Genomic DNA, 17,285 nt, shown 5'->3' with positions numbered 1-17,285 from the left:
TGATGACCAGGATCAAGATCACTAAGAAGCAGGTCGAGGAAACAGAGCAGTTCTAGTTTGGTCCCTTTGCTCTGCCTATGCCCGGGAGACAGCTGCAGGGAGAGCCAAAGGCAGCAGCCATGGGGGTCTGAGCTCAAGAGAGAGGTCTGGGCTGGACATGGGACACAGGAGTCACCAATGAACTGAGAGGGAGGCTGCCGTGGGTGTGGATGAGGCTGTCCAGAACAGGTGTGCGTGGGAACAAAGGGCTCCTGACCAACAGCCCTGGGAGACCCTGTAGGGCAGATGAAGGAAGGAGGAGGAGAAGCCATAGACTAGGGGAGAGAACCAGCAGGTCACGGGGGCCAAGAGACTCAAGGGAAGGCAGTGGTGAACCTGGTGATGAACAGTGTAAAAGGCCAACAGAGTCGCAGCAATGCAGGCATCAGAGATGTCGGCCAGAGCACTTCAGGGTAATGAAGTGCGGGCAGAATCAGGAGCAGGCTGGAGGCGAGAGGGACACAAGGCCACGGACAGCTCTGAACCCAACCCTCCCTCGGGCACTGTGCTGGGGTGGGCAAGGAGGCGGTGGGGCAGAGGTAGAGGGGTGTGCAGGCAAGGAAGCCCACTGGTACGGTTCTAGAAACAGCCTTCCAGAGCTGGGCTACTGTGAGCAGGTCTCCCAGGGCCTGTTCTGTCCTTGGGGGCCTGAGAACACGGAGTGTCTGGGGGCTGAGGGAAGAAAGGCAGCAGAGAGAGAGAGAGAGAGAGAGAGAGAGGTTAGCTCTCTGGGACAAAAGGGGTAGTCCGTCCATGGAGCTGCCTGCAAGGAGCAGGCAGGGGTGACAGGGTGCACGGGGGTGCGGAGGGGCCTCAGCCATGGGAAGGACACCTCTCTACCCCGAACACCTGTAAGAAGTGAGCTGCTTGAATGGCCAACTAGCCTCTCTAGTTGAAAAGTTCCAGATCTGTAGGCAAAACCATTTCGAAAGGGCAGATGTTACAAAGAAAGAACTCCCAAAAGAGAAACCAAATTAAAACCACTACTAATAATGTTAATAAATACAGCAAATATGTACAGAGCAGCTACCGTGGGCCAGAAACTGTTGGACACACTTAATACGGGTGCCTGGCTCTGTCCTCCCAACAACCCTGGGAGCTGGGTGTCACTTGGGAAGCAAAGGGGACTCCCCCGGGGTGGGCCGATACCCCCAGCACCCTTTGCGAGGCTCTGCCATGTATTTCCTGGCAGCCCTGGGATGCACTGTGGGCAGGAAGGCTGCCCTCCACCCCCACTCCTCCTCTGCCCACAGTAAACTCCTCCTTGTATCCCAGGGCGCTTGCTCTGCCCTGCCCCGAAGCTGAGTGCCACTCAGATCCATAAGCTCCCTACGTACGTCTGATGAACCAAAGGGATGTCAAAAACATGATCCTTGAAATGAGGGACAACTTCCCAGCAGACTTGACCACCAACAGGAAACAGATGGCAGGAAAAGGTAGACACTAATTTGGGCCATAAGAAAAGGTGCACCTTTGAAAGTTAAAGCAAAGGAAGCGAAACTAGCATTCTGTGTTACCATTTACCTCTTTCCGAAAACACTTCTGGTGCCCACAGAGGATAACTTCAGCTACATTATGCAAAGTGAGAAACACAGGAATGGCCTGAAAGAAAACAGAATGTAATAAGCATGAAAATGTTTTCTTTGATCCCATAATTACATAATACTTGATTTCTGCTTAAAAATAACGATCCGTGGGAACTTTTGGCATTTGCATACACAATCCTCCCCAGCGAAAACTCTCTGGCGTGGATTAGCGTTCTCCGTTATAGTATTACTCTTGGCAAGGTAAGAGGCTCAACGCCTATTTATTAAGCACCTACTGTGTGTCAGGCACTGTACCAGGTGCAGGAAACACCCAGGGTGCATATGTGGTCAGGAGACTGTCCCTATCAAGGTCAGAGTTCTCATGGGATGCACAAAAGGCGCACCCACCCCGCTTGGGGAGAGGAAGCGAAGTCCATTGGCGAAATGAGAATGGAATGTCAAACTGGAGTAAGCCAAACGACAAGAGGCAGAGAGAGGGGCCACCCAGGTGGGAGTGAACCCGCTCCTCCAGGAACACACATGGGGGTGGGGCTGTGTGGTGGGACGTGAAGGGGGAAGCAGGGGAGAAGAACCTGGAGAGGTCGTCAGGCTGTCAAGAGCCAAGGAGCTGCTGAGAGTTTCAAGGCAGTCACAGGATTAGATCTGCATGTTTAAAGGAACTTGGGCTCCCAGCAGAGGACAAAAGGGAGAGGTGGTTGGGAAGTCTAGAGGTGTGGCAGACTGGAAAATAGACACCCCCCCCCCCACAAGATAGTCACACTCTAATCCCTGGGACCACCTGAATGTGAATGTGAATATCACCTGACATGATAAAAAGGAGTCTTTGCAATTGTGATTAAGTTCAGAACTTTGAGATGGTGAGTTCGCCCTTGGTTATCTGGGGAGGCCTTAAATGCAAACTCATGTACTTGTAAGAGAAAGAGATTTGACGCACACAGAGGAAGAGGCGCCGTGACCACAGAGCCAGGGACTGGAGTGATGCAGTCCCAAGCCAAGAAATGCCAGCGTCTGCTAAAAGCTGCAGGAGCCAAGGCATGGATTCTCCCCCAGAGCCTCTGGAGCGCACAGCAGCCCTGCTCCCACACCTTGATTTGGGCACAACAGCACTGATTTCGGATGTCTGGCCTCCACAACTGGAAAGAATAAGTTTCTGCTGTTTTAAGCCACCTGGTATGTGGTCATTTGTTACAGGCGCCATGAGAAACTAATATAAGGAATGACAAGATGGCGGCCTGAACTTGGTAGTGGCAATGACAATGAAGAGTGTCCACCTTAAGGAAATATTTAGGAGACTGAGCTGAGGTAAATATTTGAATAACCAGGATCAACTCTGCACCAAAAAAAAAAAAAAAAAAAAGGAAGGGAAGGGAAGGGAAGGGAAAACGATACTAAAAAAACCTAAGACTCCAGAGGGTTATTAAGGTACACAGAGCACCCACTACGCATTTACAATCGCTGGGCTGTTCGCTAAGAATGGCTGTCTCTCCTAATTTGGTGGCTAATCTTGACCCAGTGAGCAGGAAGAATTAAAGGGCATGGGATTTTGTTATTGTCTCTGTTGTTGATGATGACAGCAATATTTCCTGAAAGGCAGAAAAAGACCGAGCATAGGTGAAACTGAGCCTAGGCTAACCTCAGTTTGCTCCTCTGTTTGGGGAGAACAATACCTACAACCCAGAGCACCTGGGAGGAATGATAGAAGTAGGTAAACAACCTAGATGAGTGGCTCGGGAGCACTGAGTGAAAGGTGGTCAGTATTAACAGGTAGCCTGCCCTCAGCAGTCTCGACAGAGAACCCTGAGCAGGGAAATCGTTCCAGCTTGGAAAACCCACTTAAGATCATGCCGCTCGCCTACTTCCAGATGGATCTAGTCTTTATCTTTTCGGAGGATATATTTTTACCTTGTTTTTAAAACTCTTATAACTTTGTAGTTCTGCCCTATTTTAGTATTTTGTTCTAACTTGCACTATTTTATTTCTTTTGGAGTTCTGGCCTTCTATTTCCTGCCTTTGTAACATTTCTACTCTTAATTTATCTTTCATTAAAAGTGCAACTCAATCTAGTTTTTTTCCTTTTAAAAAACTTTTTTACACTTTATAAAATTAAATAACTAATGAAGTCATACTTTAACAATTAAACAATCCAATTAAAAATGGGCATAAGACATGAACAGACATTTCTCTAAAGAAGATCTACAGATGGCCAACAGACACATGAAAAGACGCTCGACATCACTCATCATCAGGGAAATGCAAATCAAAACTACAATGAGATCTCACCTCACACCTGTCAGGATGGCTAAACTCAAGAAGACAAGAAACAACAGGTGTTGGCAAGGAAGTGGAGAAAAAGGAACCCTCGTGCACCATTGGTGGGAATGCAGACTGGTGTAACCACCCTGGTAAACAGTATAGAGGTTCCTCAAAAAGTTAAAAATAGAATTACTCTATGATCCAGCAATCACACTAATGGGTATTTACCCAAAAAATACTAAAACACTAATTCAAAGAGACACGTGCACCCCGAATTACAATATCTAAATTATGGAAGCAGTTCAAGTGCCCATCAACAGATGAACAGATAAAGAAGAGATGGTATACAAACACACACACACACACACACACACACACACACACACACACAGGAATATTACTTGGCCATCAAAAAGAATGATATCTTGTCATTTGCAACAACATGGATGGAGCTAGAGAGTATAATGCTAAGGGAGGTTAAGTCAGTCAGAGAAACAAATACCATATGATTTTTCTCACATGCAGAATTTAAGAAACAAAAAAAATGAAAAAAAGTGAGACAAATGTAGAAACAGACGCTTAAGTACAGAGAACAAACTGACCAGAGGGCACGTGGGGATGGGGGAGGGGGTGAGGGAAATAGGTGATGGGGATTAAGGAGCGCACCTGTGAGGAGCACCAGGTGATGTAGGAGACTGCTGAATCACTATATTGTCCACCAGAAACTAATACAACACAGTATGTTGACCACACTGGAATTAAATTTTTTTTTTTAAAGTGAAGTTAAAAAAATCATACTTTATTTTTATTATTTCCTAATTTTTCATTTGTCTTTGTGCTTCTTTTTATTCCTCTTAAGTTTTTATATTCTGAATTAACTTTTATGTGTTTTAAGATGGTAAAAGATTTTTTTTTAACTGCCTCAATGCATTAGTCCTACGTTTGGCAAACTTAGGGCCTGGCCTTCCAGTTCTTGGCTTTAGAAGGTAGAAAAGAAAATCTTGGACAGGTTAACTATGTGTACATGTGTACAAAAATACAAAAGGGCGACCTGGATGCTATTTATTTAAAATTAAGACCTTTTTAAAAATGCTTTTGGGGGCGCCTGGGTAGCTCAGTGGGTTAAGCCTCTGCCTTCGGCTCAGGTCATGATTTCAAGGTTCTGGGATCGAGCCCCTCATCGGGCTCTCTGCTCAGCAGGGAGCCTGCTTCCCCCCCTTGCTCAGAGAGCGTACCTACTTGTGACCTCTGTCAAATAAATACAATCTTTTAAAGAAATGCTTTTGCCTCCTTGACTATAAAACCAGGAAGAAGACGAGATTTAGGAACTCTAGACCCTAACTCTAGACCTCAAGGAGGCGAATTTTCTCAATTTTAATAAACTGTGACTAGGTTTTTCAATCTCCCCAGGCCCTGCTCTGATCACATTCTGGAAAAGGATCTATTGCTACACACAGAATTGATTTTCAAGTACACTAATGAGAGCTACCAACAATGTGTTGGACACAGTGCTAATTATTTTAATTGCATTCTGCTATTTAAATCTCCTTCCAACAACGCAGTTACTGGGTGCTGGTACCTTGATTTATAGACAAGGAACCAAACACCGTGAAGACGAGGCAACTTGCTGAACCCTCACGGCCGGTTTAGGGCTCCCGCGCAGGCTTCTCTAACCGCAGACCCCATGCTCCTAACCTCAGTGCTATGATACCCCAATTACGGCAATCCCACCAAGGCAACCTTCTAGCCTTACAACTGTCCACCAAGTCCAGGAGGACTGGTGGGTTCCAAATCCCACCAGTCTGCTTCCCCCAGTAAGAATCCTGGTATGATCTAAAATTGGTGAACTCAGAGTAAACTCTGTGACAGGTTTTAAAGGATAGCTTCCATTTCTACTTTAACAAATTTAAATCTGGATTTCTTAAGCCATTTTTCTACTGAGAAGCTAGCAGGCTTTAGAAACTCATTCTTCAACTGACCATCTCAGCCTCCATAAAGGTCTATGAAAAACGATTAACGTAGTTCGCAAACTTTAATTACTGATTTTCCTTGGCCTCTAACTCTGTACAAGTCCCTGTCTGTAAACTGTGCCATCCATTCAGGACACCCCAGAGTGAGTGATTCTTTTAGGAAACCTGCCCTTAAAAAAAAACAAAGAAAGAATGGGGCACCTGGGTGGCTCCGTGGGTTGAGGCCTCTGCCTTCGGCTTGGGTCGTGATCCTAGGGTCCTGGGATTGAACCCCACATCGGGCTCTCTGCTCAGGAAGGAGCCTGCTTCCCCCTCTCTCTCTGCCTGCCTCTCTGCCTACTTGTGATCTCTCTGTCAAATAAATAAATAAAATCTTAAAAAAAAAAAAAAAGAAAACCTGCCCTTTATTATCTTACGAAGTGAGGTTCAGCAGAACTTCTGTTAAATCAGACCAAAGTTCTGAGAAATTATGATAGCTATAATAATAGCTAAGATATACTGAGTGCTTATTATGTGCTAGCTGCTATTCTAACTGCTTTTGCATACTTAGTTGTCATAATAACTCTACAAGGTAGATACTATTAACATTCCCATTATACAGATGAGAAAATGGAGGAATACACTTCGGTTCTCTTTTTTAACCTGCCTCTTAATGATCTAAAAACCAGGGGCGCCTGGGTGGCTCAGTGGGTTAGAGCCTCTGCCTTCGGCTCAGGTCATGATCCCAGGGTCCTGGGATCGAGCCCCGCATCAGGCTCTCTGCTCGCAGGGAGTCTGCTTCCCTTCCTCTCTCTCTCTCTCTCTGTGCCTCTCTGCCTACTTGTGATCTCTATCAAATAAATAAATAAAATCTTTTAAAAAAATCTGAAAATCACTTTTAGAAAATCTATATACTTGTTTGCTACTAAAGAGAACAGAAACCTAAGTATGTTCTTCCATGTTGTATAGCCTAAACCACAAAAGGTCCTACCATCTTTCATCAGGAAAAATGGCCAAGATCAACTACTGTAAAGCCCATATCATCATTACAAAACGTAATTAATCAAATTCAACTACACTGCAGGCCAATCATTTAGTTACTTAGGGGCACAGTTTGCAACTAATTTTAGACTCCATTAGCTTAAAATTCAACATCTTATCCATGTCCCATTGGACATTTTTCTCTGGCTGGGAAGAGAAATTGGCTTCTATTACTTACAATTTTTCATTATTCCCATGCTTTCCAGAATGGAAAATTCTGAGGCCTTGATTATTATTTGTTCAGGTGTTCGGCCTGAGTTAGAACAGTTTTCTATGGAAAATCCTGACCCTGTGCACAGGCACAGCCATGGGTCACTGCAGACGCCGACGCCCACCCCCCCCCCCCCTTTTCCAAGCAGAGTCTTGGGACTGGCTTCTTAATTTTTGTAAAAGAATGTCAATCCTATCTTCTCTTTGGGTGATTTTTAGATATGTAGGTGTGGGCTTAATCTACAAGACAGAATAACTGCACTCCAGGCGGGGAGTCGTTGGCTACCCAATTTTTATCAGAAGCGTGCACCGGAAACGATGTTCTCGGAGGGTTGCCTGAGGGCAGTCTGCGAAGGGAGCCAGATAAGCAGGGTATCTGTTTTAGCCCCAGACAACTGCTCCTACTGAACTTTTCTATTTCATCATGCACCCAGAAATGCTCTAAGAAACCAGGTGGTCACTGTGTTTTCTTATAAGGGTGTTATCAGAGACCCTGCCTCACTAAGTGGCCCAGCCCACCTTTTTTGAGGACTCAGAACCTGAGAGCAAGGAAGCTTTGATCTTCTTCAGCAATGACCTCAGTCTTGTTTTTCTTGAAACTTTTTAAATCTGAAGATTTTTTGACACACAATGTTACATTAGTTTTGGGTGTACAACACAGTGAGTCAACACCGCTGTATGTTACACTCTGCATGGCTGGTGTAGCAATGACCTCCGCTCTTACAAGCACTGATGAGAGTCTTGGAACTTTTTTATTTTTTATTTTTAAAAAGATTTCATTTATTTATTTGAGAGAGACAGAGAACATGACAAGGGGGAGGGGCAGAGGGAGAAGCAGGCTCCTCCAGTCTTGTAACTTTATGATTTGGCTAGAGAATGCTGAAAATTGAATTCAGGCCCCATCTGCATTTATTTTGTAGGATATTACACCATAAATTTCTATGTGCTAAGTCTCTCCGTGGCCTCATTTAGTTCTTCTATTATTCTGTACCCAGATTTCTTGTAAAATTCTGTTCTTAAAAAATGTCTATTTTGGAGACGTCTGGGTGGCTCAGTCGTTGGGCATCTGCCTTCAGCTTGGGATCAAGCCCCACATCCGGCTCCCTGCTTGGCGGAGAGTTCTCCCTCTCCTGCTCCCCTTGCTTTGTTCCCTCTCTCACTGTGTCTCTCTCTGTCAAATAAATAAAAAATATTAAAAAAGATCTATTGTGGGGTACCTGGGTGGCTCAGTCAGTCAAGCATCGGCCTCTTGATCTCAGTTCAGGTCTTATCTCGGGGGTGGGGGTCAGTTCAGGCCCTATGTTGGGCTCCATGGTGGGTGTGGGGTCTACTTAAAAAATGTCTATCTTATTTTAATTATTCAAGTCACCACCCACCCTTTTTGGAGGATGGTGAGGTATTCAAATAAGTACATCTACGTATCCATGAATATATTCTAAGTTGACTTGTGTGAGTTAAATTTAACTGTTTATTTACATTAATCTTAGGACTCTGTCTTTAAAGGCAAAGCCCCCTGAGCACAGAGGACCAGCCTCCCCTCCTGCCAGTGTGTCTCCAGTATAAGTTTGGAGGCCATCTCTGTCATTCATTTGTTCCTCACCTCAAGTAGCTGGTCTGTGTCTGATGGGCCTTACTGTGCAAGAAATTTACATCACGGGGCACCTGGGTGGCTCAGTGGGTTAAAGCCTCTGCCTTCTGCTCAGGTCATGATCCCAGGGTCCTGGGATCAAGCCCAGCATCGGGCTCTCTGCTGAGCAGGTAGCCTGCTTCCTCCTCTCTCTGTGCCTGTCTCTCTGCCTACTTGTGATCTCTGTCAAATAAATAAATAAAATCTTAAAAAAAAAAAAAAAGAAATGACATCGTAAATTACCAAAGATTCTTCCACCTTGGTGAGCTGCCTGGGGGTAAGAAAAGGCTCAAGGGATGGCAGCGTGTTCCAGCTCATTCACTTGGGGGCATAAACATACAGGCCAGAACAGAGGGCAGACTGGCCTGCTCTCGGTGAATTGTTATTTTTCTCATACTTTTTACCCGAGTGCATAGAACTGAACGAGTTAAGCCAAATGTGCACATCCTATGGCACCCACAGGAATTCTGAGTGAAGCAAGTGAGAACCTGTTATCATCCCCTCCTCTTCATATAACCCTTTAAGCTGAGGTAAAATTTACACATAAAATGTACCATTTTAAGCATTTTTAGGTATACGGTTCAGTGGTATTAAGTACATTCACAGTGCTGTGCAATCATCTCCACCCTCTAGCTCCAGAACTCTTTCAACTTGCAAAATTCAAACTCTGTCCCCATTAAATAGTAACTCCTCATTCTCTCCTCCCTCCCGGGCAAGCAGCATTCTACTTTCGGTCTCTACGACTTGACCACTCTAAGCACCTCAGAAGAGGAATCATTTAGCATTTGTCCTGTCTTGACTGGCTCGTTTCACTTCACATAATGTCCTCAAAGTTCATCTGCAGTGTTACATGGGTCAGAATCACCTTCCTTCTTAAGGTTAAATAGTATTCCATGGCCTGCATCATTCCCCCATCCGCAGACACTTGGGTTGCTTCCAGCTTTTGGCTATTGTAAATAATGCTGCCATTAACACGGGGGTACAAATACCTGTTCAACTCCCTGCTTTCAATTTTTTGGAGTATGAACCCCGAAGTGAAATTGCTGGATCATAGAATGAGTCCATTTTTAATTTTTTGAGGACCATCCTAGTGTTTTCCAGAGCAGCTGTGCCAGTGTACATTCCCAGCAGTGCCCAAGGGTTCCACTTTCTCCACATCCTTCCCAACACCGGTTATTTTCTGGGTTTTTGACGATAGCCATCCTAATGGGTGTGAAGTAGTACCTCATTATCGTTTTGGTTTGCATTTCCCTAATGATTAACGACACTGAGCATCTTTTCCTGGGCTTATTAGCCATCTGTACATCTTCTTTGGGAAAATGTCTATTTAAGTCTTTTGGCCATTTTTTTTTTAAAGATTCTATTTATTTATTTGACAGACAGAGGTCACAAGTAGGCAGAGAGGCAGGCACGGGGGGGGGGGGGGAAGCAGGCTCCCTGCTGAGCAGAGAGCCCGATGTGGGGCTCGATCCCAGGACCCTGAGATCATGACCTGAGTCGAAGGCAGAGGCTTAACCCACTGAGCCACCCAGGTGCCCCTCTTTTGGCCATTTTTGAATTGGGTTGGTTTTCGTTGTTGAGTTGAGGACTTCTCTATATTCTGGATAGTAATCCCTGTCGAATGACAAAACTAAAACAATTTAGTAACGCGTCTGATGTCCCTCATTCAAGGGAAAACAATCCTTGGATTAGGGGAGTATGGCACCTCAGAAGAAGTGGAGCCCTCTTCCCAAGGGGGGCTGGGAAAGAATGAGCTCTATGAAGCATGAGAAGTGGCAACGGGGAAATGCCATGATTGGCCGGGATGGCGTATGTACTTTATTTAGGACGATCAGGGAACAAGGAGGTATAGAACCCAGAGCTGCCTTGGCGTTTTGGGACTGGTTGTTTGGATGTATTGTGTTTCTGGTCAAGCAGAGCATTTCAAGGAATGATGAAGTCTGCTTTGCTGACTTAGCACCCCAGAAAGGAGGAGCTCCATCTTCGGCCTAAAATTTTATTTCCACATCCCTTAGCAGATGATTTGCAAATACTTTCTTCCATTCGGTGGGTTGCCTTTTTAACTCCGCTGACAGTGGCCTTTGATGCACCAAAGTTTTTAATTTTGATGAAGTCCAATGTGTCTATTTTTTCTTTTGTTGCCTGCATCTTTGGTGCTGTACCTGAGAAATCATTGTCAAATCTAACGTCATAAAGTTTCCCCCTCGGAGCCCTGTCTTAGTACGTTATTGAATATAGGTTACGGAAAACACCATCTTCAAAATTTTATTTATTTATGTATTATTTTAGAGAAAGAGAGAGAGCGGGGGGGTTGGGAGGGGCTGAGGGAGAGAATCCCAAGCGAACTCTCCACTGAGGGGCCTCAGTCTCACGACCCTGAGATCATGACCTGAGCCGAAATCAAGAGTCAGATACTTCACTGACTAAACCACCCGGGCACCCTGAGACCATCTCCTTTAGATGGAGCAAGAAGATATCTGAAATCCAGATGGAGCATTTACAATTTTGCCACTGAGCCTACACCTTAAAAAGTAATCCTTGCAAACGGACTCTGGTGAGCTCTGGGAAGAAAACAGGAAAGAGAAGGAGAGCTGCCTCAAATGAGCAGTACCAGCGAACGTTAGCAGAAGACTCTCCATTTTACAGCAACAGTGACATTCTTTTTCTTTGCAGATCCAAGTTCCTTCATGTAATATTCGAGCCAGACAAAGAGGAGGGGACTCACGGGCTCCAGTTTGCTTAACTAATTTGCTCCATCTGGGTCTAATTATCCGTGTGTGTGTGTTTCCTCACCAACACCCCAGCCAATCTCCATCACAATGCGTGGAGTGAGCATCATGCTCATGGAAGGCAAACCTTGACAACAGTTAGGGAAGGACCAAGATCAAAGGGCTGGGTGAGAACCAAGAGCAGTCCTGTCAAGATGCCTTAACTCAGATTTGCAGTCCTGCACTACGGACCCTGGCTTCCCCGAAGCAAGAAAATGACAAGGTTCAAGCAGCCGGATCACCACCACCAGGATGGCCTCCCACTGGCAACCTCACTAATGTCTGACTTTGCACATCTGTTCTAAAAACACTCACCAGCACAGGCTTTGGGGCAATCCTGTCTAGCTGACCTGGCTTTGGCTGGGAAATTACAACAAGAGTGTTAATGACTGGTCGAGGTCGAACTGACCCTCCGAAGACCGACACTCGTGTCATCAGAGCCATCACCACTGGGACCTTATTCAGCATAGGATAGCTGGAGAAGCTGACCCAAATGAGCCCAAGTAGAAGGGACAGCAAATACACGGTTCCTCTTCACTCCCCCCAGCCCAGTCCTCATGGGCTGACCTCCCCCGGTGGATATGATTTGGAGGGGGAAGAGGGTAACTTTTGGAAATGAACTGTTGCAGTTGGACAGGCTTGGGTTGGCACCTCCATTTTAACATTTATGTGCTGTTGACCTTTGCCAAATAATTTGGATCTCAGTTTTCTCATCTGTAAGGGGGAGTAACTAAGTCTGACTTCATACATCATGAAGAGGGGCGATGGAAAGTGCCCGGGACATACTAACACCTCAAGAGCAGGAACCATCTCTTATTTGTCGTTAAGCACCTGGCACACAGTAGATCCCTGATAAATATCTCCTGAATGGATAGCCCCAAGACTAGCCCCCTTCCCTTAACTCTGTACGCCATTCGGTTGTGAGATGGAAAAATCAGTAAAGAACTTTTCCTGCTGTGCCTTTCCAGAGTTAAACCTGCTTCCTCTTAGGAGTTGCACATCAGAAGAGAGCTTCAAAATCTTGTCAGATAAAGGAGGGCTTTATGGAGCAGAACTCCCGAGAAAGTGTTCTGCATAACAATACACCCACGGCTTTTAACGGAGCACTTTCCTCCAATTCCTTGTAGATTCATTAAACTGACAGCTTGCCACCGGCATATTGATGCCTGTTTTCTATCTAACACAAGCTGTATGAGTGCCTTGTGTTTAACCCACTCTATAAATTTGTAAGCAACTATATAAAAACAAAAAACTCAGAAAACAAAGGAAAGATGCTGGGCTGTTATTTCACTCAAAAACAATAATGACTACCTCTTTTCTGTACTCCTCCCACTCTAATTGGGTATATTGGGGTTTGGTTTGTTTTCCCTTTGCTCAAAGAGTTTTAATTGCAGCAGCTTCTTCTCACCCTTTAAAGAGGGCTGTGCCTTAGGCCAGGGCCACTGATGATACCAGTCCTCCCCCAAAATAAGGAGCTCGAGCCAAAAGGTAAATCAGTGCACTGCTTCCTTCTTCAAAAAGTCTGGCTATGAAGAAAAAAAATGCCAGCTCAACTAAACAGTGTGTTTAGTGCCAAAGCTGATGTACATTCTGGCACGATCTCCTTATGGACAGCTAACAGAGCTCCCAGACTGACACCACGAGTGGATCACACTTCAAGAAGCATAGTTCTTGGTTACAGAACATCCCATCTGCCTGACAATGTACTGGACCGACCTTTACAATGGACTTCTGAGGGATTTTAGGCCACCTAGTATCCTAATCCCTTCTTTTGGTGAAGCATCCTGATATCAAGGATCTGCCAGCCCCACTCTCAGTCTATGGGATCCAAGCAGGACCCTGTCGAGCAGGGCTGGCCAAACAGTGCTGTGAGTCTCTGCAGCCACAGTGAGTGGTCCAGGAACACCAGGATCCAGAGCCGACCAATCAGCATAATTCTATCTTCTGGTGAGCTTTCAGACCTGGGAGGGGCAGTGGTCCTACTGATGTGTTCAGAGTGAATCCTGAGATTCCTGCAGGAGCTACGAGGAGGAGTCTCCTGCCGTCAGACTTCACGTTGTGAGGATGTGAGCCTAGAGTCAACAACACCCATGAGGGGAGAGCCTGGCTGTGGAATGGAGCAAAGATAACGCAGAACTGAAAGAAAGAGAGACAAAACTGGGTTCTGAGAACGTCACTGGACCCTCTGGATCAAGCCTTGCCTGATCTACAGCTTTTCAATTCTAGGAACCAGTTCATTTCCTTTTTGGTTAGAATAGTTTATGAGCTTTCTATAACTTGTAACTAAAAGAGTCTAAAGTTACGCCTGACTGCTCTACCGTGGGCTATTCTAAAATCTACATACCCTGGCCCTAAAGAGACAAATCTGAAAAGGCGAAAGGTCTGGAGTCAGGGGAGCTGTCACGAGCTGGGGCTAGAGGCAGGTTACCAAGACTTTCCACACCTGAGTTCCTTCCTCTGTCAGGTGATTAACGTCTGCCTCTTCCGCTGCCTGTCAGGTGACTGAGAATCACATAAAAAGATACAGAGGAAATCACTATGGAAACATACAAAAAAGCACTGTACAAACAAAAAATACTGTTATTATTAGCACAACAATAGTTATTCAAACTTCAAAATTCTGGCATCTGTAACTCTCAGATCCCATAAGAACTTTTCAAAGCCTTTGAATAAGAACACATTGTTTTTCAAGTGAACGAACATAGCAGGTGAAGAGAGGCAAACCAAGAAACACTCTTCACTGTAGAGAACACACTGCTGGTTACCGGAGGGGAGGAGCCTGGGGGGACGGGTTATATCGGTGATGGGGATTAAGTGGCGCACCTGGTGTGACAAGCACCAGGCTGTTGTATGAAGTGTTGAATCACTAAATTCTTCACCTGAAATTACTATTACTCTGGATGTTAACTAAGTGGGATTTAAATTAAAACTTTGGAAAAACTCATTGTTTTTATCACCACCCGTGTTCTGCTCTACGAGGGGGAGCTCCTTCTGCAGGCCAGCGGGTGTAAAGCGAAGCCGCGGACAGGAAAGTGGACAGAAAAGAAGGGGCAGCCCAAGCCAGTGCAGGTCTCCAGTTCTGGGCTGAGCACAGTTATGTGCCATGGGTCATTTCTGGGGCCCACCCAGGACGTTTCTCTCCCATGGGATACATCATCCGATGACTCAAGCTTATGAATCACAAAAGAAAAATTATGATTTAATCACCACTAGTAACTCTTAACCACTATTTTGCAAACTTCAGGATTGTCCTAACAATAATACTGTTGTGCAGGTAGGCGGATTTGGTGTTTGTTTCAATGTTTCCATATATGAGAATAGGTCCAACATATGGGTCCAACATAACAACAGACTTTGCATAAAAAGACTAAACTGGCACAAATTTTGCATTTTTCCAAAAGTCAGAACCCAATCATTTTCTGATAAAGACAGTATGAGCAGGGGCGCCTGGGTGGCTCAGTGGGTTAAGCCTCTGCCTTCGGCTCAGGTCATGATCTCCGGGTCCTGGGATCGAGTCCCGCATCAGGCTCTCTGCTTGGCAGGGAGCCTGCTTCCTCCTCTCTCTCTCTGCCTGCCTCTCTGCCTGCTTGTGGTCTCTGTCAAATAAATAAATAAAAAATCTTAAAAAAAAAAAAAAGGACAGTATGAGCAGTCAGGGTACAAGATAGAAAGAGGCATTACTGGCTTAAAAACCTCATTCTGAGTCTCTGGTCAATGGCAGTATCAATGGATTCTCTTTTGATAGAAAAAATAACTCAATTTTTGTATTTTCATATAAGGTAACTGGAAGGAGTTTATTCTTTTTTTTTTTTTTAATATTTTATTTATTTATTTGACACAGAGAGATCACAAGTAGGCAGAGAGGCAGGCAGAGAGAAAGGGGTAAGCAGGCTCCCCGCTGAGCAGAGAGCCCGATGCCGGGCTTGATCCCTGGACCCTGAGATCATGACCTGAGCCGAAGGCAGAGGCTTAATCCACTGAGCCACCCAGGCACCCCGGAAGAAGTTTATTCTTTACAGTTCCCTCCTTTGAGGAGCTCAAACCAGGGCAGCTGAGGTGGGAGAACAGGGGGACAGTTGTTTTAATAGTGTCCCCACGGACTGGGTACCAACGCCGTGCCAGGCAGGTACAGGGCTACTGAACCCAGCACTCCCCAGTCCACGTCACCAGTGGGCAGGGTTACAGTTCCTCAGAAGCAAGGAGCAGGCTGAGCCTGCTCTCCCTGCTCCCCAGGACAGCCTGCATCAAGGCAGAGAAGGCTGGCCCTGTCTGTGTCAGGCTCCATCAAAATCACCTTCTCTCTCTCTGTGTCTCCATCTGCGCCTCTTTGTCTTATAAAACAAGTTGGCCCAAGCCTGTTATCTGGTCATCCTCAATTCAGGGAAAGGGGTAAAAGGCCCCACACTGTTCTCCAATCTAGATGTACAATTATGAAAGCTGTTTTGTCCCCTATTGATCCAAGCTGCAAAAAGTTAAAAAGCAAAGGGGAGGAGGAAAGAGAAACTGTCTCTCTAAAAAGTCTCTAACACTTACCAGTTTGGATAGTGCCCTGGAACCAGCATAGATTATACCCACAAACAGCACGGAAGCAGGAAGCCATGTCCAAACATCAGATCTGGGAAGAGGGAAAGAGGCCATCAGATTTCTGTCACTTCCTGTCCGAAAGACCTAGTTGCAAGGCATGACCCTTCCGATGCACCAAATATGACAACGGTCCCTTGTCTTACCATCTCCGGGCAACCCGGGAAGTGTGACCCGTCTGTGTCCCCTGCGAGTGAAGGAGGCTGACAGAGCTATCCAGCTACCCCATCTGCTTCCCAGCCCACAACAGGGCACAGACAAGCTGGAGATAGAAGACAGCTTCCGGCAGTTTGGGAGAGAGAAAAGATCTGATTTTTTTTTTTTTTTAAGGGACAATGAACATTATTCTTTGGATTTTAAGAAGCCAGAGGCTTTGAACTCATGCCAAAGTATTAAGAATGTAAAAAGACTATTTACCTAGGCAATATATCAAACAGCTCCATGGAACCACAACAAAAGGAAGAAAGCGTCAAAAGGACAGAATTCTAAAAAAAGAATGCTAGGCCTCGAGCTGGGTGCCCACGTGCTGACACTTTCCACCATTAACCTGGAATCTCTAAGGACTTCTGAAGGGTGCATTTCTTTGATTCATTTGTGGCCACACCCAAAACTGTACAGTTTAGAATCATGCGTTCTTCCAGAAAAGCAAAATCCCGGTTTTTGCATAAAGCACCAATCGCTTGCTGCCCCCATCCGTCACCAACACATTCAGTCCGCTAACGCCAGTTCCGTAGAGTTATTCTAATAATAGACAGAAATAAATGAGACCGATCCAGCAGAATTTAACATAATAACCCCAGCTAACTCAATGACCTGCTCTCGTGGGATGGTCCCTGCTCAAGAAATGTTCTTTGTTAGCTTTATTAGCACGGACAGGCACTCTATCTGTGATCAGACCTGCTTTTGTACGCTTCCCAGTCAACCTGGTGCTCAAATGTCTCTAGTCTCTAGTGGGGCTTCTGAACCCTACTTCCTGAATATATTCATTCAGCAAATATTTACAACAACTTGCAAGGTGCTGACAGCACCAGAATTACTGTGAACAGCAGGATCACAGGTAACATTTTTGATCACTTGTTACAAACGAGGCACTAGGCTGAATGTTTTCTATGCTGTGTCTTTAAAAAATCAGTGTCTTTTAAAAAATCACCCCTTTAAAAAAGGGGTGCCTGGGTGGCTCAGCCAGTTAAGCATCCAACTCTTGATCTCAGCTCAGGTCTTGATCTTAGGGTTGTAAGTTCAAGCCCCGTGTTGGGCTTCACAATGGGCG

General features: G+C 45.4%; 1 protein-coding gene across 1 annotated transcript in view; it reads right to left on the bottom strand.

Moving 5' to 3' along the window:
- TMEM241 (transmembrane protein 241) overlaps positions 1-17,285 on the bottom strand; it is a 113,387-nt gene that overhangs the window by 72,574 nt on the left and 23,528 nt on the right. Inside the window, exons 4-5 of the mRNA XM_080821296.1 lie at positions 15,968-16,049; positions 1,564-1,641 (exon numbers count right to left, since the gene is read on the bottom strand). Coding sequence (XP_080677422.1) covers positions 1,564-1,641; positions 15,968-16,049 — 160 coding nt within the window. The remainder of the gene's footprint in view (positions 1-1,563; positions 1,642-15,967; positions 16,050-17,285) is intronic.

Source organism: Martes martes, assembly GCF_963455335.1.
Source record: "Martes martes genome assembly, chromosome: 13".
NCBI lineage: Eukaryota > Metazoa > Chordata > Mammalia > Carnivora > Mustelidae > Martes > Martes martes.
Note: the sequence above shows the minus strand (reverse complement) of the source record. Positions and strands in the feature narration are given on the sequence as shown.